This window comes from Lytechinus variegatus, chromosome 2 (assembly GCF_018143015.1).
Source record: "Lytechinus variegatus isolate NC3 chromosome 2, Lvar_3.0, whole genome shotgun sequence".
Lineage (NCBI taxonomy): Eukaryota > Metazoa > Echinodermata > Echinoidea > Temnopleuroida > Toxopneustidae > Lytechinus > Lytechinus variegatus.
This window is the reverse complement of record NC_054741.1, coordinates 29,131,329-29,151,189: the sequence shown is the minus strand read 5'-3', so window position 1 is coordinate 29,151,189 and position 19,861 is coordinate 29,131,329. Positions and strand designations below refer to the sequence as shown.

Sequence of the window (19,861 nt, the reverse complement as noted above, 5' to 3'; positions counted from 1 at the left end):
CATCGGGTTATTAAGTTTTATAAAACTTTCGATACTGAACAAATAACAAACATTGGCCAGGACTCAATTTGTATCGTTCGTTTGTGTCATGTTCAGAGTTTATAGAAAACACGGACTTGGAATTTCTTGGACACTGAAAAAACACACAACAGCAAAACAACAACCACCAGTAATAATACTGCAGACGTGGTGTCTCAAATCTTCCACACTTGATTTTTTTATATTAATCTATATATTGTCAAATTCGCATTTACATTTACTCTTTATTACATTTTCAATGATTGAAAGAAAAATGATAAATTCAGCATTTTTTTATATATATTGGTTCATTTCTGCGTCTATTTTACTCGTATTTGTATTCGTCTCTTTTACATTCGTTGTACCACTTTTTACTGAGTTAAAAATTAGTTATTTCTGTTGATTCGAATGGCGCGAATATCCTTGAAACAATTAAAGGTCAGAAAAATTCACCTATTTCTAAATACCGCTGTGTTCACATCTACTGAAGATAACATGGGGAGTTTTTCACGAAACGAATATTTAGTGATTTTCATTGAGAAATTTGCTCTGATCCAACCAGATGCAAGGATTTCGATAGCTTCAAACAATACTTAGACAGATTATGAAAATTTTGTTTCCTGAAATCCTCTCAAAAAGTAGCTCTCTGACGAAATTCCGTTCACAAGCACGTTATCAAAACGTAATACGGGATTAGACTAAGTAGGGAACGAAATCAAAGCGATCTTATTCTTTTCGAAAATAACACTATGACACCTTTGTGGGCTAGTGGATATGGTATTGGTATTGCTATTTCCTACTCCGATATGCATGTGATTGTTTTTCCATTCCCTCAAAATCCTATTTAAAATGATAACGTTCATTAAAGTTTACTATACGCATCATTTGTTTTCCCACTGTCTATCTTGGTTTCAGCATTGGTATCGCTGTAGCTGCCAACGAGTAGATTCTATCACCGTGCATTAGGAATCTCATGGGCTTTGTGTCTCATCAAGATTCAAGCATAACTCTACCATTTCCATCAAAAACTCATGAGGAATTTACTAATGTAAATACTCATTACATTATGATTAATTATGTAAGAGCTAATCTACCTAACTGCTTGTCGACTAATGATTAATCTAATACGAGAAGAGTGCTTTAACATCGTGGTATCCATGGCATCAGAGCCCCGGTGTAGGAATAAGGTGACCAGATTTTAACACCGAGACACCTACTTGGTAGGTGGTATCTTATTGATACCGCTGAAATGGGCCATCCTCCATATGTATGTTATGTTGAATAGATCATGTATATATTTTATCTTTTTATATGGAAATAAATACAAACAAACAAACTTGGCCCACTTATCTTCTTTTAGGTCACTTGATCGAGTGTGCCGGGTCCAAAACCTGTATATTCAGTCTTTTTTTTTTTGGGGGGTGTAAAGTTTTACATCGTTTCAGGTTTTCTTTTAATCTATGGTGTTACACTTAACCCCCCCCCAAAAAAAAAATATATCTGACATAATCATTCGATATTATGTACAACGTGAATAGGTATGATTGACATTCAATACTGAAAAGGGCCCCAAATCAGAACAACAGAAAAGTGAAACTAGACTCTAAATCTATTAGATTTGCTGATCCCCTGACTTTGTATATTTACGATTAAATGGTTTTTGATGCACGTTCACCGCCCTATTTCAATTCAACGTAGTACGAGTGACAGCAATGCCACAAGTTACTGAAGGCAATGAATGATTATTACTCTATTCTTCATCAGAAAATTAAATAGACTAGGCAGGATAATGACTGAAAGCAAGGTTCGACATTTCACTATATCGATAGATATTGTTCTCTTACACAGCGTTGATAATCATAGACTGATAATACCAACAACTGACATAATAGTGATAATGTATATATTTCAATTCTCAAGGCATATAGGCATGTTTTAGGTTTCATACAAACAACCAATTATTGTAAATCAATATTGATTTACAACAAATTGATTACATTGATTACATTGATTTTCATAATGAAGAACGAAATTTAGAAAACAATTTTGAAACTATGATAATAGCCATAATACTAACCTATAACGCTAAGCGACCCCACATTGTAAAGTAAAATAATGTCTAAATTAAAAACTAAAAAAAATGCATTCAAAAGTCTGCCTTTCATTTTTTTGTGACAAACTATATCTTAATCTGCTGTTCATTCAATTTAAAAGTTGTTCACATCCTACATCCACTTTCCCCACCCCTCGCCATTTATGCCGCCATATTTTGACTGACTTATTATACGATAATGAACACGAGAAATAAATGTGATGAATATGATTTGGGTGTTCAAATTAATGACTCATTCTCCGACTTCCATAAGCGGCGCCACGGAAGGGGGAATGGCGGAGCAGTTACAATTGCGACGCAGTCGAGGTGAAAATTGCTTTAATTGGGAGTTAATGAAACGTGTGCGAGGGGGCACTCCTCTGGTATTAGCGGTGCTATGAAATTGCGATAGATACGACAGTCTGTACACCTTATCTACATTAACACATATTCAAGGTATATTATTTATAAATTATCGACCTTTCCTATGGCTTCAGGTAGTTTAAAATAACACACGTTCTATCAGCCTCCACATGTCTACGGAGTTTATCAAGTTACAAAAAGATGTTTATTTGCAGATTTGTCTGTCCAAAGATACTGCTCTCTCGGCGTTCCTCGTACCTGCTACATTTTGTATAACGAATTTCCTGGAAGAAAGCTAATCTTATTTGTTCTCGATTTCCAAAAGAAAGTACTGAATAATGGGATGTAAGATTAAAAGCTTTTTTTTAATCCATAGTTTGTAAATGTTTGTTTTGTCTTTACAGGACTACATTAAATTTGTTGCCGTTTGACTTATTCTTACATCACATCATAACTATAAAGGTATATACAATGTAGAATCCCAGTTTTATTACATAGAAAGTATGAAAAAGTTTTCAAAAAAAAAATACTTTTCTGTGATGCAAGATTTGTTTCCAATCAGCAGTGTCATGATTGTTTGTCTCAATTTTACCATGATTCCGGAAGACAGTAAAATGTATATATACATGTATATATATATATATATATATATATATATACACAATAAAAAGAACAAAACGAAAATGTCGCATACAGAGTCCATTTTCCGAAAACGATATGCATTTTGACGAAACAATCTTTCTCTGAACTATTACACTGAACGTAAGTACCATCATTCACAAACTCCAATCAAGTGAAATAGGAGGGGTAGACAAGGGGTGATGACATACACTGCCGTGGGCGCCATATAGGATTGGGATTGAAAGGTGAGGCAAGAGGCGGCCTGGAGTAATTTGGAGGTGGTGATGGGCTGAACATCGTCTTCCTCGTATCAAATCGCTTACACGGATTTCCAATCAGCATTGGAACACATTAAATACATACACATTCTTAGGATATGTATATTCCTGTTCAAGAAGTTTAAGTAAAATGTAATGATCCTTCTAGGATGATGAACCACTTGAAGACATTTTTTAATTCCACACTCGTTTTGTCGACGATTCAGTGTTTCATATATAATTATGAATTGTGTTAAGGCAATCTGCTCAAGAAGAAAAAAAAATACTACATAATATACGCCCATAAATCTCTCATGTCGAGGCTTATTAAAGTATTGCGAGATCTGATACACAAAACTAGACCACTGTCACGCTACCATTTAGCATTAATCTAGGGCAAGAATGGTGAGGTACCCTTTTCACCTATAAATCTTTAGTTTGACCTTTGATATTTTAATGAACCAGCTTCCTATATTTATTATCTCCAAGGCGTGCAGACACTTCATTTTCCTCAGTCTTTACCCTCCCGATACCCTAGGGAGAGTGTGTATGTGTGCGAGAGAGAAAGAGAGAGAGAGAGAGAGAGAATGAGAGAGTGAGAGATAAAAAGAAAGAACGAAGTAGGGAAAGAGGGAGATGGGGGGGTCACGTATTGGCGAATGGATTGGTAAATGGGCCGATGTATTGAGGGAAGTTGATGATAAGGAAACTCCTTGACTTACGAACTCCCCTCCGACCACGAATCTTTATCAATTACTTGTCGTTGCCGACCTTTGAGTGAAACCTAGACATAGCTCAGGCCAAAGAAAGGTTCAAATAGTCTTTGGGTACTTGCGTTTTTTTCTCTGAACTTGTTTTCCCCTGATCAATCTCTCTCCTTTGAAATTTGTGTCTCTTGAAGGTCAATATCATCAGAGCGGTTCAGTATCACTCTATAGAGTCAATTTCGGTCAAATTTGGCGCTAAGAAATTCTTCATTCATTCGTCCATACACTTATTTGTCCGTTCATTCTTTTTCTTTCTTTCTTTCTTTTTTTCTTTCTTTCTTACATTCATTCATTAATGTATTGATTGATTGATTGATTCATTCATTCATACTTCATTTACTCATTCATAATATTTATATTCATAAAATTTTTCTCAACTTAAATTATGTTCTGATAAAAGCATTTTAACTTATGGTGCTTACCAATGGCTTTCCCCTAGGTCTAAGGTGCTTAGTAATACCTGCAAGAATTTTATATTTATTCAATTCTGTTTGAACTATTTTCCGTATATGTTAGCTTTTTTCAATATTCATTTTTACATAAGCACTCAATTTTCTCCTAGCCTTATCGTCGATAAGGAATATGTTGCACTAAAAATGCATACTGTGCTAATTTTGAAAATCCAGGCACATACAGAGATGAATCTAAAGATTCATTTGAATTGGTCGATATATATTACTACAATTTATTACCATAACCTTGAGCAAATTATGAAATTTTGATCTTTTCTATATCCAAGCACATTCCTACCAGAATGGCACCAAAGCCTGTTTTATAAGACTAGCAGATACGTTTTACTAAGATGGATCATGGATTACGACGAAAGGGCACAAATCACGCTGATCAAGATTTGATTAAATTCTGAATACCAACATGTCAAGTTCTATTTCGGGACCCACTGTTGCATGAGAGGCGAGCATTTTTTTTCTTCTCCCTTAAACTCCACCTGTTTCTAGGATTATTGACTGCTTAGTAATGTATTCACCCTAACCATTTTTAGGTTTGCAACCTGGGATGCTTTTTTTATCATTCTACCTACATGCGTCAATATTTACATTTTGTGATTTTTTTAAACATATATATTTAGAGTAGTAAAAAATATCAGCAAGCCTAGAAAACAGTTTTAAAAAAAGAAGACTTTTTCGTGTACAGAACAAAATATGAGATTATTCAAATAGATAGAAACTTGACTACGTAAAGTATACACATTAAAACATGTTTGTATATGAGAGATTAAGAGAATCTTGAATTCGTGGCTCATAATGTTATTTTCATTATGCATTGAGATGCAAAAAAGAGTAGTCTCAAATGCAGTTTAACATTATCATTACCGTATTCCACAGGGATAAATATGACTAAGAATTTCCTGATTGGACTATTAAAGAACCGTATATGTTTGTCACCAAAGTTTTAAGTATAAAAGTAGTAAATTTCATTAAGGACTTCTTTATGATTACATCAAAACTATATTACAAAAAAATACTTTCTATTCGCGACTATCGAGATACCTCTATCATCATCTTTATAACAAAGACTAGAATTCGATTAGCTTCCACAATTTACCGATTCTTTTTTTTCACTGGAAAACGGGATTTTATGATTCTTGAGATATAATTAACTATTGATCTCCCAATTACTTCCTGTTGAATCTTGAAAATGTATAAGTATTTTCATATTGATATAAGATAATTAGTAATAAATTATTTCATGAACATCATTATTGAAGTAAATTGATACTGGTGGGACTGCCCTAAGATAATGATCGTGCATGGAATGACCATTGATTATGTTCTTTTAGACAGAAACGCTGGAAACTCATTATTATCAGGAAATTGCGGTCTCGTGGAAGATTTGATGCAAAGTCGGCAAACGAATGCAATAATTCGAGAGAAAAGGAAGTAAAGATCTGTTTTAAAATTGTAGAATTGCAATTTTCTCCTCCATATATTGCTTTATTTCACGCAATATGAATCATCAAATATTTTGAGATTGATATTCTAAATGACTGACATAAAATATATCTCTTTCTCACAATCTACAGTTTTATTAAAAACACTAGGACAAAAGGAATGGTTTGTTGTATTCAGAAATTAATTTCTCCTGGGAAATTAGCAACTATTTTTTTTCATGATCATAATCCCGATTCACTCTTATAAATTTTATAAATGAAAATATGCGGCGCAGATTTAATTCAATAATCATATTTTTTAAAAATATATAACCCAATAAGTTATATCATAAGAGACTAAATCTTGCCAAAAGTCGCGAACATGATATGGTAATGAGCGTAATAACAGAACCTTTTCAATGATTTGTAAGGTGGTTTGAAATGCTGTTGGCTCAAAAGAATAATAAAAGAAAATACCAAAAGATGGAAATCTTATGTTGTGGGTACTGTGCTATATTGTCGCATTGATAAATGATAACATATTGCTTATTTTTAAATAGTAATGGAAGGAGTGGACCACGTGTAATACGGCAGTCGAATTCGATTAAAAAAACACTGAAAATGAATGTAATCACAAATGCAAAATTCTATAAATATTCCAAAGTTAGTCCTGTATAGTAAGAATATGAGTAGGCGTATATAAAATGCAGGAATTGTTTTTTGAATTGGCCTCTGGCCATTGGACAACGTTCTAGATTTGGAATGATCAATTGAAAAAACGATTTGGCATTGGATGGCAAGATAAGACACGAGTGATAGGCATCGATCAGACACTAATCGATGATACATCACGAGCTCTGCGACGAAAAGGAGAAAGACGGGAGAGGAAAACAAAATGCGAAGAAGAGAGAGGGGGAAAAAGAGAAAGAGCGAGAGTGAGTGGGTGTGAGGGTGTGTGTGTGTGTGTGAGAGAGAGGGAGATAATAGAGATATGTGTGTATGGAGGGTGATGGTGTGTTGTGTTTATATGCTTGTATGGTTGTGTGAGTGTGGGTGCATGTGAGGGTGTGTGTGTGTGTGATTGGTGTCAAAGACAGTTGAAAGAAAGAGAAACGGAGGAATTCTTGAGAATAAAGTGTGTGAGGGAAGGAAAGACCTAAACATGCACTCTGCCATATACCTCTCAACATACATGCATGCACACAATACACACACCCGAATAAACAACATATACACACGCACACTACCCACATGCCTAGTTCTTTATGGAACTACAAAGACGCATATGAAGTAATTATAAAAATTTGCCATGGAAAAAAATGGGGAGAGACACGAATAAAAAAAAAGAGAATACAAAACAAAAATCTCTGAAACGTAAATAAATAATATGGATTATTATTCGAGCAAGATCAGTAAATACAGAGTTCTTACATAAAGAAATATTTATGCAATTACTTATAATCCGGCAATAAAGGGAAATGGACACAAGGATTAAAACGATTAAATCGAAAGGGCTAAGGAAATAAGAATAATCAATTAAGGCAAGCAAGAAGAAAGATTTACATTTAGTAAACACCTGCCAAGTCTGACCTGCCGCGGCCTCTGATTTGAAATATGCATTATAGAATATAAAACCACCTGCCAAAAAACGACCATTTTCAAGATACGAAGTGAATTTTTTTTAGAGAGAAACTGTATCTTACTTCTTTTTTGTAAGAGAGGGCAGAGATAAAGTAAAGGAGGGCAAGGCAGACTCTTGTCTAGACAGGTAATTGAGCACAGAATGTTTTGAAATATACAAGAAGTGTACTTTTATCTTTTTCATTTCTTAATTAATTAATTCATTCATGCAATCATTCGTTCATCATTCACCTTTCCAAAATATGAAAACTAAAATGCAAATTGTGAAGATCAAAATAAGCTTCATCTATAATGCCTCCCTCCATTATTCCAATTTAATAAAGAACACAATACAGTTCACAAAGTAAATGGCAGAGGAAGTATCTCAAAATACTTCATTATTGCTCAATTTTGAACCAAGATCAAGAAACCCATGCTTAATCGCACTCCCATCTACCTCTAAACAAACACAAAGTGGATGTGTCAATAACACATCAATCATATATTTAGCTAACGATTCGAAAAATACAAAGTATAATCAAGCATGATTGACATGTTTTACATTATAATCATATATAGCCCGTAATTACCTTGACATGCTACAAGCTGTCGATGTCATCATCGATATTTTTAAACGATAATAATATTCATCGTGATTACCAAGGAGGAAGCGTTAGCCTGTTAATACGATCAGAGTGATTTTAAATGCAAATGAACTTGACCAAATCTGATTCGTTCATTCATTCATGTTAATTATTAAAGTATTTTCCGGAGGAAGAACTATACATTGCCTGCAGTCACACACATCAACTATACACTTAAAAGAGAAAAGTTTACACAATATTGGGTAAAAAATGGAACATGCATGTTGGTTGGGTAAAGTGATACCAAATATGTTCTAAAATTTACGCAAAGGTGAGTTTAAATCGCCCAACATGGGGTAAAAAAATTACCCAGCATATACAGTGCGTATCAAGAAAAGTTTACACTTTGAAAAAGCCCTGAGAATTAAAAAAATATACAAGATGTGGGTAATTCTTTTACATATTATGTTGGGTTTGGGTATCATCTTTCCAATAAAAGTAAGAGTTTTGACAGAATGTTACACTTGAGTGAGCACTGTCCATTTTTGTAAAACTCGCAGAAATCTGCGCAGAAATGCTCGTTTTCACGCTGTGTCAAGAGGAAAGGGCGAAATCAAACTTACCCAGCGAAACATTTCTCATACATTTCCCTTGCACTTTTAGTCAATAGAAATAAAATGGATGCATTCGAACATTTTGTAACAATTTTGCCAACAAAATTGAAATTTCAATACTTAATAAGCACAACCTTAACCTTTTTATGCCAGCTGGATCTGAGGACATAACTAAATCTAAATAAAAGTTTATATCAGACATCTCCAGCATTGTTTCACTAAGTTTTTATCATTTAAAGTGGGTTTACATTTCATTTTTCCTTTAATACTTGTTTCTCCACAGTTTTTCCAAGCATGACAATGATTAACAAAATGAAAATCAAGTCTAAGCAATTTCATGTAAATGACAGCTCAGCGTAAAGCAAATATCGTCGAGATGGCCTCGGTGTGTTGGGAGTGAGGTGCAATGCACTCTTCGAAGTGTTTTGGGCAAGGAAACAAGTTAAAAAGGGTAAAAGATATCTTCAAATAAATTTTATTAGCTAATTTCCATGTGTTCTTCATGATTAAAATCTACTTTTATTCGCATAACTATTTCAAATTTCTGCGCAAATCATTTTTCATGAACTTTTCAAAAGTAAGTGGTGCTCACTCAAGCGGAACTATTTTCTACAGATATATCGTCATTTACTTAATTGGATCTGGGGAGCGTTTCATGAAAGGACTTGTCAGACGTTTCATCCGACAAGTCCCATTTTATCCGACAGTTACTATAGTAACAGTGCCTCTCAGCCAATCAGAATCAAGGAAAGATGTCATATCCGACAACTTGTCAGACAAAAATGTTGATGACCATTGTCATTGTTAAAATGTGGAAAAATCTTCAGGATATTACGAATATTAAATTTTTCAGGATTTTTTCTAAGTGTAAACTTTTTTTTGATACGCACTGTATACATGTTCTCTTTCTACCCAATATTGGGTAAAATTTTAATTAGTGTTTTTTAGGGTGTAGTTAATTGATATTAATTGATTATTATTCTAACACGAGATACTACCTCATAAAATTTGCCATTTATGTATTTCCTGCAGTAATTCTACTGAACTAAACTTCAAACTAGAACATGAATCGTTCATATCATTTTGTTCACCTTCAGAAACGAGTGAATGCTGATTAAACAAGATAACGCTTAGTCTGAAAAGGAAGCTATACCTGTATTTTTGGCTTGTGTGCATGGATAAATTATGTCACAGGATATTCATGTAATCTTCGCCTGGGGATGCAAATATCATGTTCAAGCAAACTACATAAGACCATTTCGAGATCTTGAAATAGAAGAAGCTGAATGACGTTTCTCCCTTTCTCTCCCGCTGGCATAAAACTCCATTTGTGCAAATCACATTAGTAAATCAGAAAAGAATTACACAAAACTCGTGGCATAATAATATTTTCATTCCGGAAGGAGAAATGTTGAAGAAAGTAATAACATCATCCTTCATGTATCCCTATTGTCGAATAATGTTCAGAGTTGGGGCAGAACATTAATCTTAAATTCATGTTAGCATAACAAGTAAAAACTAATTCTAGAAAGCTGGATTGCTCTTTAGAGACAATTTTGTAGTTATTCCACTAAAATGACCAAAATATCATTACGAAATATAAATAAAGTGAGAAATGGGATAGAGATAGATTAGAGTGTAAAAAATATATCATTGAGATGAAGTGAGAGAGAGAGAGAGAGGGGGGGGGGGGGTAGAGAGAGGGAGAAGATCGAGTAGAAGTAGCAGCAGGAAACACATTGCACTTTCCCAAAAGATAAGTATAAGTAAAATTAATCTAAGAAACGAATGACACGAAATACATCTCCAAGATAAATTGGACACCCCAATCAGGTTCCTCACAGGCGAATAGATATTAGATTGTTGATAAGAAATAAATTGAAATGGAAGAAATATCGCTTGTCTTCATTACAACAGTTTGCAATATCGTCTCCCGTTGGGCGGACTTGCTCCTTCCCGTACAACATCCGTATATTATTTTGTCACCAATCCATCATGTGACCCTATTTATATATATTTGTAGCAGACGACTGCTCGAATTCAAAGATTGACCTTAATTGTTTGACCTTTGTGAAATCGAATTTTTAACTCGTTCTTTCGAATCAATATTACTAGAAAATGTGAAATAAGATTGAATAAACAACATAATCGATATAAACACAGAAATACAACAACCATTCAGCTTCAAGGTATATCAGTTGTAACCATACCATTAAGGAGACCCTGGCACTTCTTTGGATTGCAACGTAGGGCCAATCAAAACATTAGATTGAAAGCTCAATTGAATAGATTTGGAAGGAAAGTACTTTTTTAAAATCTGATTTTGGATTAGAACCTCACCATAATTTCGAAGAATGATTTCTGAACTAAGGAATTTAGGGAGAAAATAAGAACAAAAATCTTCTCTTATCTATTCGAATGGAGTCATCAACGTATGATGTGCATGTTTTTCTTACTTTTACAGGACCGTACTCTGAACTCAGTTTTGAACAGTCTTAAACTGTTACTATCTATCTATCTATTTATCTATCTATCTATCTATCTATCTAGTATCGGTTGCCAAAGTGGCATATATCTCGAAAGTATAGATGTTCCATTTATCAACATATTTTGATTCTTAAATAATTCAAAATTGATTGCAATACTATCTTTGACATGCATTACAGAATTATTAAACGACCCAGTATAAAGAAGGATATATCTTAATGTAAAAAAAAAAGTTTTGACATCTATTTTACCGATAATTTTAGCAAAGACTTGAACCGTGTCCGAAGGTAATATGGGGTCTTTGTCCTCTGTCATATCATCCATGGCTTCTCTTCCTCATCCAACAACCGTCTACCATCCCTCCATTGATTCCACATCACTTAACTCTTTCAAACCGTGCTGTTCTCTGGTTAAGTAATCAATGGTTCGGAATAGTTCTCCATGAAATATGCAGGTTAATGATGATACTGTCACATCAAGACATAAATTAGTCATTTCCATCACGCCTGTGACGTAACAGATGATGGGCTTTGCTAGACATCATGGTAACACCTTTTCAAACGCCGGACAACGACAAATCCATCAACTGTACCCCATAATAACAACTCGAGTATATATATAAAAACGCATCAAAGGATCGGGTTCTCGCGTAAATCTCGCGTAAAGCGGAGGGAAAGCCACAAAATGAATATTTTGAGACCTTAAAAGCGAAACAGAAGACAGCGTAAATCAGCAGTCGGCTATTTACTGAGTTTGGCCCCACTTACCAGTTATTGCCCTTGCCAAAGGCCGCTTCAAAGTGTTATTACGAGGCAAGAACATTAGGACATTACTCCCATTCTGTACATCCATGGGACTCATTTAATAAGCAAAGCAAGGTCGGTAAAAAGCCGCGTGTCATTCTCCATACCCCTGCTTATTTGTTAGAGAATGTAAAGGACAAAAACGTGCATTAACGTCTGAAAGGACTGCACAAAAGAGAGGAAAGGAAAGCGTGAAGGACGTACTTAAAATAGATTTATGAAGAGGATGTCTTTTGTGAATAGAAACACACGAGTCCTTTCCATGTGCGATTCATGTCGTGATTTTGGCGCCGGCGATCTATCAGGGCCCGTGCATGTATTACGAAGGTGGCGCCGAAAAGGTGAGAAATCGACTGCATTTAAGCCGTGTTTTTGCAAGAGGCCACCGCCATTCACATTCTTATTGCGCTGCACTCACTGATATGAAGAGACAGAAAGAGAAATCCCTCAAGGAAAACACAATATCACTATCCGAGAGAGGTATCAACGAATCCTCTCTCTCTCTCCATCTCTATTATACCCTTCACCATCTCTCTCTCTCTTTCTTCTCTCTCCCATTTTACCCACACTATTATCCTCTCTTTCCCACTCAATGTATATTAATCAATCTTCTTCTTTCTCCCCATGCTCTCCCTTTTGTCTCATCTTTTTCACAACACCCCTCTTTGCCCCTCTTCCTTATCTCCCAGAGAGAGTTCGACCCCGACCATCTTCTCTTTCCTTCTGTTTCAGTTTCTGTCTGTCTCTCACTCACGTTCTCTCTCGCTACCTTCCCTACCTCTATATTTCAAATAAACAAAATAGGGTGACCAAAGATATAGAAGCAGGAGGGAGTATGAAACGGATAATATGAACAATTGAGATAATACAAAAAATATGAAGGCAACTAAACCATTTTGAGGGGGGGGGGGCAAAGAATGAGAAAGATTTAGCTTATGTCATGAAAGGGTATTAATTCACTCTTCAATTCCTTAACTAATCGTCCATTACAACCTGTACGTGAGAGAACAACGTGTCGAACCCAGGTTCTTGAAAAGGTATAGACGTCATGTGTACAGACAACCAAAGAGACAAGTAGGGGAATTTCGAATCAATATTTACCATAAAAATTTAGGTGATTGTTATATGAAATACAGGCTTAATATTCAATTTTCTGAACTAACAAAGACGATGACATTGCGATACAAAAAGTAAAATATAATTTGTTGTGTGCCTAGCAGCAGGGCAGAGTGCGTTTAGTTATGTTTGCGGGTGTGCGTGTGGGGAGTGTACATGTGTGTGGATGGATGAGGGGAAGGGGGCTGGATAAGGCACATTCATCATTCTTCTTCTTCTAAGCTACAAATTTACAAAACCCAATTAGGTTTGCCATCGGATTTTGTCCTATGTTTACACAACCTAATATAAAAATGTGTTTTCCCAAGGACAATATGCCACCTTAAAAAAAAGCATTGTAGTTGGCAGTGAGAATTGTCTTCAAATATTGGTTTATTCAACTCATGATGAATGTTTGTGCATAGTGTGTCTGTGGAGTTTCCCCCCTTGATAATCACCACGATACGCTGTAGCAGTGTTCATGTTGTCGCTAAGAGACAGCGTGAACATTATAGAATAATAACATTGAAACAATGCATTCTAAAAACTAATCTACATATTTGATTATAGACATGATAGGCATGGAACATGCAAGGGGAATCATCTGGCATGAAGAATGTATGAATTGATGCCTAGAATGTATGGCCGGAAATGACTACATTGAACATAAATTACTATTATCGAATCGATTCGATGAAGTGAATTCAACATTTTAAGAAAAGAATTTTATATCGATCAGAAGTAGTTGGTCTGTCAATCAATCTAAGATCTCCTATTTCACCGGTGTGTGCTTTGTGCTCAAGTGAATGTGCATCCATTCACTTGGGAGTCAGCGAAAATAGTGTCAGTTGGAAAAATATTACCCCCTTCGAAGAGATCAATCCGAGCCATGCTATATTAGAAAATCCAAACAGAAAATCTAATAGGGCTAAATATCGATAATATATTATTGATATCGCATTGACAAAGAAAAACCAAACATGGTGTTAAAATCAATAAATTATCCCGGCATTATGGCGCGGAAGGCTGTAATACAGTTACACCTTTGAATCAAAAGCGGTCGGTATTTTCTCCTACACCGTCTTGTTGTCTTGTAGACCTCCATTTTTACGGCGGACGCTGGAATGCATGTGTACCCAATGTGACCAAAACCCCGAAATGACGTCTTTTTGCTAGACCAAACGGATTGGGTTACCTTTTAGCGTCCATGGAAAGGGGGAACCTTATTGAGTTGAACATCATGAAGAAATTCGGATAAAGTAGGCTTACGAGAAGACGACAAGGCAAACAAGAATTGGTGATCGCTGAGTACCAGTGCCAGCTGGATCCAGAGGCTCAGACACCTCGATGAAACTCGACCACGTCTCTCTTGTGATCTCGTCTACTTGGAATGTAAAGGGTAAGACGTCCCCATGGCACAATGGCAAGATCATATGATTGAATCTAATATGAACTTATACAATATTTTCATTACATTCGCACTAGAAAAATACTTAAATGATCAGTGCCCCCTCTAATTTTGTTCAATATTCCATAGCAGCTTACGATTGTATAAATTTTCAATGGAGAAACAAATACATCACGCTCCCGTATTTGCCCCAAAGGTAAATACTAATAATGATTTCTTGATGACTCTCCGGAATTTGTAATTCAATTGTTTTATTACTGATGGTCCTTGGAAGCAGGCTATGAATGAGTGACTCTGGAGGTGTCAGATAGTATATTATTGATGTGCGCAGGAAATGGATGCTAATTTTATTCTAACCAAACCCTCACAGGACTCCTTCCTCAGTCTTGGAGATCAAAGGCTAATAAGAAAAAGAGATACATTGTAACTCAAAACAGTGCGGTTACGGTCACATCAAATAATAAAACATATCCTGACAGACCGATTCTGCATACGAAAAGGTTACGCACATGCTTTGTTTGGTCTGATGTATATTTGTGTGATGTGACTGAGGTGGTAGAAACAGCTGGTAAGTAATCACAAAATCCCGTTCCAGGTTCATATTCTTCTATTTTATCATAAATGTAGAACACTGATCCTAACTCTACCTGTAGGCTCAACATGGCATCATCCACAAACTTTCATCTTTTTCATGGCGGGAAATCCACCTGCAATATTATTCCATGTCCTCGGTGAAGGAAACAAATCATCGCCTAAGCTCATATGAGATGAGAATTACAATTTCTGTTTTTTCATGAATCATTTAATCAATACATGATGGGCTTACTTGGAGACATGTTGTCGAAGTTGAAGTTTCCGCAGAGGACGTCAAAGGCCACTACTTCTTGCAGTCCTTCAAGTCGATGACTGTACACATGGAAATTGTTAAGCCACTTCAAAATAGCATCCATCTGAGCCGAGCGCAAATCATCTTCTGTAAAAAAAAAACAATATTCATGTTGTAAAAGAGTTTTTATAATATTTTCATATATTTAGGTAGATATATAGCGAAACTTCTATTTATACACATAACTTTCTTATTGTTTGTCCAATAATGTATTAACTTTCAGCTATCAACTTGTCTGATTTTTCTTTTTCCTCTAAAAATAAGTTTTTATTTGGGTTAGATTCTCCTTTAACATTACAATCCCTGAAGGTGTAAAACTTTTGAGACTGTACGTTTGGAAGTGGAAAAAATATGCAAGGCATAACGATGTGGATAATCTTTGCCCTTTCTCTATTCCTTGTAATTTGTTTCCTTTTATGGGAATTGGCTATCCGTGTGGTTGCAATGAAAATACGTTCCTCTAAGACCTAATACGAGGGATTATATTCCATACTTCGTCCGAGAGTATTCATGAATACAACACCGAAGATTTACAGGAGATGATTTTCATAACCAGTCAAGATACCGTGTGAATATTTGTCTGAGCCCAGTGGTTTGCATTTCTTGTAACATGACCTCCGTAGCCTCTTCTTTGAACACTCAAAAGCAATCACCTAAACACAAGTGCCCGATGCAAACCGCATTTCTCTATAACCTGACTCTACCGAGTTAGTGTCCTCCCAATTTAAGGCAAAAGCTACGGTATCTCTTGAAAGCTATACGAAGCAAGAAATATAGGGCATACAGCATCTATGAATAACGTTAAGGAAGATGGCGGTGGCGCAAGGGATAAGGCGGGGGGGGGGGTAACTACCAAGCCTATCTCCATCACCTCCTCCTATTCGGGTCTAATCTATATGATTTTCAGCCGTTCATATTCATACTATAGCATTGCGGTTATGCTTTAGGAGGTTTCTTGTCAGAGAAAGAGCATACATTGTGGCTTATCTATGTTTCCAGAATTTATCCGATCCCCTCCCCCTCAACACCTTTGGCAGTACCAGTGAAATTGGAGTGACGTATATATATCTACCGGGTCAACAAGGGTAGATGCCAAGAAAACCTAATAAATGTTTAATGACCTAAAAGGGCATCTTTCAAGGTGTTGAGAGAGAAAGCTGTATCGGAATAGTCTCTATAATAGCTGGTCATGCTTTATGAATGAAAATAACCACTTTATTCCATCAACCTGGCGTTTCCTCTTTCTCATCGTATCCCTTAGAATATGTTGAAAGGAAGTTTTACTTTTTTTTCTTTCGCTTGTCTGAATTCTGTAGGCCCAATATTCATTAGTCTTTTGAATGAACCTTCCATGCTAAAAAGAACTCAGTGTCACACGATGGTCACAGTGTGTTCACATTATGAACTGTGTGAAAATTAACTTTGATTCACACTGTTACACACTGTTTCACAAAGTGTGAAGAAGAATTCATACTGTGTGAAGATAACTTCACACTGTGGACACCTCGACCTTTCTGAGTGTTCAGAGTGTGTTCAGTTTCACTGAGTGTAATATTATACTGTCCATACTGTTAAAATGCTGAAATTTAAGTGTGAAAATGAGTTCACACTGTGGTCCACACTGTGAACACACTATCGTACCTGTATTTCTTCCCCAGTAATTTTCATCATTCGTAGGCCTCGACTTTGATGTACTTATTTCAGCCCTAGTTTCAGAAACGGTTCCCTTTTTACGCACAAAGAAAAAAGAATTAATAGATTTCCCCAATATCAGAAGTAGATATGAAGTTATTTCTTGGTCATAAAGGGCGTGGATTATCTTTTTCTTCATCACTACACTTTTTATATCTATATGCAAATAACATTCTATACGAAGATTAATCCGTTGTTGGCTTGGGACTGGGAGTGATTTACGTCAGTACCTTTTTATCAATTTACGACAAACTCGATTCCTCTCTCTCTCTCTCTCTTCTGTCATGTACTTTATCATTCCTTTCACACTTTTTTAATACTGCGAGTCCGTATTTGTTTCTCTCTCTCTCTCTTACTTTCTATCTATCTGCATGTTTCTCAAATATATTTCTCTGTCTCCCACTGTATATGTGTGTATTTCTCTTTCGCTGATAATCCATCCCCTTCTACTCTTTGCATTATCGATTTAATAGGGACCCATCGAGTATTTTTTTTTTAGTTTTTTCTTCATCTAAGTCATGACAGCAACCTTTCAAAAGTTTTATATTGTTCGTATTGGACACCTGAACATGATCGGAATAGAAGTTTATTGTCATTTCGTTAGATTGCAGGCCCGAACACCATGAGGGGCAAAATTATGATTGGAAACACCTTCATGAGATGTTGTAACTGAACAGTTTTACGTAATTATCATTAATTATCTGGCTACATAAAGGTCGAGTGACAGACATATAAATATGCGAGATACGCACATGAGTGTTCGAACTCATTAAAATCAGAAAGCAAATAACGACCGTGAACTTTAGAATGCACTTTCCAGTATTCACTTTATGAGAGCTTTTTGCCGACGTTTCCTAGGCAACACCCGAGAGGAAACCCTATCCTACGACATTAGGTATAAAAAGCGGCTACTCTCAATTTTCTCTCGCCGTAAACCGTAACGTGTCACCCCTCTGGTCGGACTAACAGCGGAAGCGATCGCATTTCTCGCGGGCCAGCCAATATAAGAGAGAACCCCTAGAGAATACACGTACGAGAGGCGACTACGACACTTTGAGGGAGATGAAAACAGACCGCGCGAAATGGCGCAATAAAAGACCCAAATCTACCTGCTGTGAAAAGCACCCGCCAATCTTCATTCCCCTACCAACGATCTTCGAACTTCAATATCACTTTCACTTTGTAATCAACGTTTTGAACCTCGAGGCTAAAGCAAAAAAAAAAGAGGAGTAAACAACCTCCTTTTATTTATTACCAGTGATTCGTGCTGCTGAATGAGAGGTGGGGTGTACAGGGGCGCCAATGTTTGACTTGGCCTGGCTCGTTGATATCATCACCTACACTCGACCTACATAGATACGAATAGGTGGGACAGTAAGTTCAGAGTTTGCTTGCTGTGTCCGTATACACGTGTGAATCTTGGCTTGCCTTCAGGTGTGAGCTATCCTCGAGAGACTATCTGCATGTGTTGCTGATGTATACCCGAGCAGTTTGATTTGTTCCACGTATCTCTGTCGGGATTGACAGCTTTTGGGAGGCCACCTGCCCTTCGCTCTGATTACAATTGTTCCAAGAAGCATGAACGTTGATTAAACAAAATCTGTAGTTACGCACCGACACAGGTCCTTCATTTAATTTTATCAACCTTACCTCAATAAGGTCTACAGAGGCTCTGAACAAGAAGGATTGATTGACAATTTCATCTCCCTTGTCTCAAACAAAGGCCATGCCATTTACTTCTACTTCCCACTTGTGTGAGCTATAAATTATAAACCTATAACACGTGGTTATATAGCTTCTTGATCAGTATCATGGTCAATGTTACGAAATTTTTACGCAGAATTTCGTAAATTACATATATTTTAACTGAACACCTAAAAGATATCTTAATTGTTTTCCCACTTAAGCTGGCAGTCAGATTTTACTAATTTATTTAATTTAAGACCTGTAGTTGCTCCTCAATTCTTATAGAATAAAGATCCAATCTCAACCTGCCTATGGAGGGAGCATCCCTTACACGCACAACATGTTTTTAAGGGAAGAGTATGCATGATATAACGGTTCCATGACATTTGCTCCGGCGACAATTGCTCAGCTGTAAGTTTCACGCACTAACGGAATTACCAACTTCAGCCTTTGATTAATTAAACACTATAAAACTTTAACACAACCTAACATAAAACCCAATTGCTACCCTAACCCTATTCTTAGACGAAATAAAGCCCGGTGCAAATGTAGTGTCACCGATATAACCTAAACAAAAAACATGTCATGAATTTCTATGGTAAGAGTGACTTGTTCTATTTTGGGCCAATATTCTGAGGGTTGTAATATTTAGTGACCAAACCTTCTAATATTGCTGATAAAGGATGTCCCACTGTTAAAGTAAGTCATTTTTCCCCCTATTTCTCGTTCATTTTTATTCAAGGAGGCAAAATATGTATGTCTAATGCAATAGTTCATGTGCTTATTTCTGTCTGTGGAATTTGGGGTTAACCGGCATAATCGACATGTACAGCACAATTCAACGATAATAGTGAGATAAGAGTTAATATCTTACTTTGAGCGGCTTGTAACTGTGTAATGGCCACATAGCCTACAACGGGATGACCCTCCTCGCTTCGACCTAGATGAACCTAGAGTAAAAAAGAACATAAATATGTACA

The 19,861-nt window shown here is 36.1% G+C and overlaps 1 protein-coding gene across 1 annotated transcript in view; it reads right to left on the bottom strand.

Moving 5' to 3' along the window:
* Positions 1-19,861, bottom strand: part of LOC121409725 (sphingomyelin phosphodiesterase 3-like) — a 91,260-nt gene that overhangs the window by 10,767 nt on the left and 60,632 nt on the right. The window contains exons 2-3 of the mRNA XM_041601633.1: positions 19,756-19,831; positions 15,444-15,590 (exon numbers count right to left, since the gene is read on the bottom strand). Of these exons, the coding sequence (XP_041457567.1) occupies positions 15,444-15,590; positions 19,756-19,831 (223 nt within the window). The remainder of the gene's footprint in view (positions 1-15,443; positions 15,591-19,755; positions 19,832-19,861) is intronic.